Genomic DNA, 3,213 nt, shown 5'->3' on the forward strand with positions numbered 1-3,213 from the left:
GGAGGGAAGAAATAAAATATTTATTAAAAATATTTTATATATATATTTTTTCTAATAAATTTTAATTTAAAATTTTTTTGGGGGTGGTCAAGGCTCCTTGCCTCCAGGTGGTTAAGGGTCTGAAACGTATTAATACATTTCTTAAACGTTTAAAACACGTTTTGTGTTAACTGGGATGAAAATTCAAATGTAAATAACTTGCCGGACATTGTAATCTGATTTCGATACTTTTATCTAGGTGATCCCCATAGTGTGGACTATCATTCCAACAAAGAGTTTTCCCGGGTCAGGAAGGTAAGATTAAAACCTGTTTACAAAACTGTGCATTATTCGAATAGGCGTACGAATACTAAACCTGCAACAGAAATATTTTATTTAACGCGAAAAAACTATATAAATTTAATTTACAAATATATAAGTTTACGTGACGCTGTGAATTTACGATGTCGAAAATCAAATAAAAAGTGTATTCAAAATCCGTCTGCAAGAGATTTTTTTTTTGTAAAATATTATGTTTTACTACGATATATATTAACTTACTTAAATAAAGATAAAATAAAGGTGCAGTGGAGTGTACATACATTCACTAATTTAAATATAATAATTCGTCAGCTATGAGGATGGACTACTTTTTATTAGTCTCAAAAATAAAACATTAATTGAAATAAAATGTGCTATTCCACAGGGTTCTATACTTGGTTTACTACTTTTTTTAGTATATATTAATGATTTAAAAAAAGCTTTTGATCTTATAAGCATCATGTTTGCTGACGATACCAATTTATTTTTATAAGACAAAGACATAAACAAAATTTTAATAAATATGAGTAGGAAACAGATACAAACTTCAACTTGGTTCAAATACAATAAGCTAACCTTAAATATTTACAAAACAAAATGGTTTCTTTTCCGTTTCTCAACAAAATAACGTCTTTTATGAAAAGATTTGCCTAAACTTTTTATCGATAGAGTAGAAATCAAAGAAAATTGCTTTATTAGTTCCTTGGTATTTATCTTGATGAAAATCTGTCCTGGAAAACTCATACTGATTATATATCAACAAAAGTTGCAAAAAAATTGGAATCCTTTATAAAACTAGAAATTACTTAAATAAAAATAATTTATTCATAGCTATATAAACTATGCCAATATTGACTGGGAAAGTACAGGTACAAGGAAGTTACAACGTCTTTATCAACACCAGAAAGATGATATACGCGTAATATATTTTTCAATTCGTTTTTCAAATACAAAACCCTTATTCAAAGATATGAATCTTCTTTTTTTAATTTCAAATTTAAATTTAAACTTTTAAAGCGATTTAAACTAAAGTATTAATAAAAAAACTAAAACTGCTTAAAATAATTTTCATTCTCAAAATAAAGTTATGACAACATCCCAATATATTGAATAAACTTTGAAAAGTCCTTTTTTTTAAATTAAAAGACTGCTTGCCCGAGCCAAAATCATCTTTGATGTATCCACACTTCACTGCACTTATCCCCAGATAGTCAGTCTATATATATACACAAGACTGCGCCGATCACTTTTTTTTTAAATTTATATTTTGCCGTTTTAAAATATTACAATAACCAGATATATTTTACAATTTCTACATTAGTAATGACAGGACTTCGAAAAGATCACGAGGATCTTGTCATAAAGCCCTTTACAATATATGGCTAATTTTTGATAAAAATACAATGTCTGTAGTGAAATAATACAACACTTTTATGCAAAAATATTTAAAAACGAAGACAAAATGTTAAAAAGCCAAGGTAAAATGTTAAACCAAATAATATACAGAACAAAAAAAACAAAAAAAAAAATAAAGATTAAAAATATATCAAGATGTTTTCAATTAAAAATGTAATTTTTTTAAGTTTCTGTTAGGATGAAGCAAAAGTCAGTTTGGTACAAAAATCAAAATTTGGTAAGACTATTTATCACTAATTAGTCATTCGACGAATGTACACTCCACTCCGGTAGATTACTTTTAAAATTATAAAAAATCTGTTTTTTAAATTTTCAATAAATTGAAAGATTTTTCTCTTTTTATATTAAACGTGCGAGTAGACTATAGCTAAATATAGTCTATTCGTACGTAAAAAAACTTGCGAATAAAAACTCCGTTTAAAAAGTCATAGTTGAAATTTCAACTATAACTTTTTGCAAGAAAAGTTCAACTTCGAAACATTTATCAAATCAAGCAATACGACAATGAAAGTTAATTCAAACAAAAGTGAGGTGCAAAATGGTTTCAATAGTCCACAAAATAATCGATGTGTTAGCATTGATAAAATTAGCGTGAATGCAATTAAAGCAGCCTTCAATGCGATTCAGCCTTCAATGACGATTTATCAAATGTACGAAAAATGCAGGGTAAAATATCTTCTGACAATATTGAGTTAAAATTAAAAAGCGTTGATATTGAAGACCGTAACAGAAGAAACAATTTAAGAATTGACGGGGTCGTTGAAAATAATGAAGAAAAGAATTGGGAAATCACAAAAAAAAAGGTAAAGCAACTATTTAAAGATAATCTTGGTATTGAAAAAGATATTATAATTGATCGGGCTCATCGAGTGGGAGTAGCTAATGATAAACGAGAGCGAACAATTGTCTTGAAGCTCCGGGATTACGAGGACAAAAAAACAATTTTGGAAAGAGCAACAAAATTAAAAGGAACTAATATCTTTCTAAACGAAGATTTTAGTTTTACCACGCGAAAAATTCGAAAGGAACTTTTTGATCAGGCGAAGATACATCGTCAAAATGGCTATTTTGCAAAAGTTGTTTACAACAAACTGATTGTTCACGAATTTCGAGAAAACACCCGCAACACAGATGTTATTCCGACATGCGTAAACGAGTAAGCGTTTTGAGTAATTTCGTTTTTAATTATATTAAATATTTTTAAATTATACATTTTTAAAAAATGGCAGCGCTTTTTCCACAGAAATTAGATTTTCACAATTTAAATTTAGACTTTTTTGAGGACAACTTTATAAATAACCTATCAGAAGAAAATATAAGTATTTTTCAAGAAACTCAAAGGAACTTAATTAACACACCGTATATTGATCCTTTTGAATTTAAAGTAATAGCAGATGATGGCTCATTTTCTGTATTACACATAAACATTAGAAGCATGCAGCAAAATTTTGATAAACTTAAAGAATTTTTAAATATTTTAAACTACACGTTCGACAT

At 27.7% G+C, this 3,213-nt stretch overlaps 1 protein-coding gene across 1 annotated transcript; it reads left to right on the forward strand.

Annotated features, from left to right (window-relative positions):
- Positions 1-2,375: 2,375 nt before the first annotated feature.
- On the forward strand, positions 2,376-2,876 carry LOC136086983 (uncharacterized). The gene has a single exon (XM_065809485.1). It carries the CDS (start codon positions 2,376-2,378, stop codon positions 2,874-2,876), a length of 501 nt encoding a protein of 166 aa, XP_065665557.1.
- Positions 2,877-3,213: the final 337 nt, after the last annotated feature.

The sequence above is a fragment of the Hydra vulgaris genome, chromosome 11, assembly GCF_038396675.1.
Source record: "Hydra vulgaris chromosome 11, alternate assembly HydraT2T_AEP".
In the NCBI taxonomy this organism is placed as follows: Eukaryota; Metazoa; Cnidaria; class Hydrozoa; order Anthoathecata; family Hydridae; genus Hydra; species Hydra vulgaris.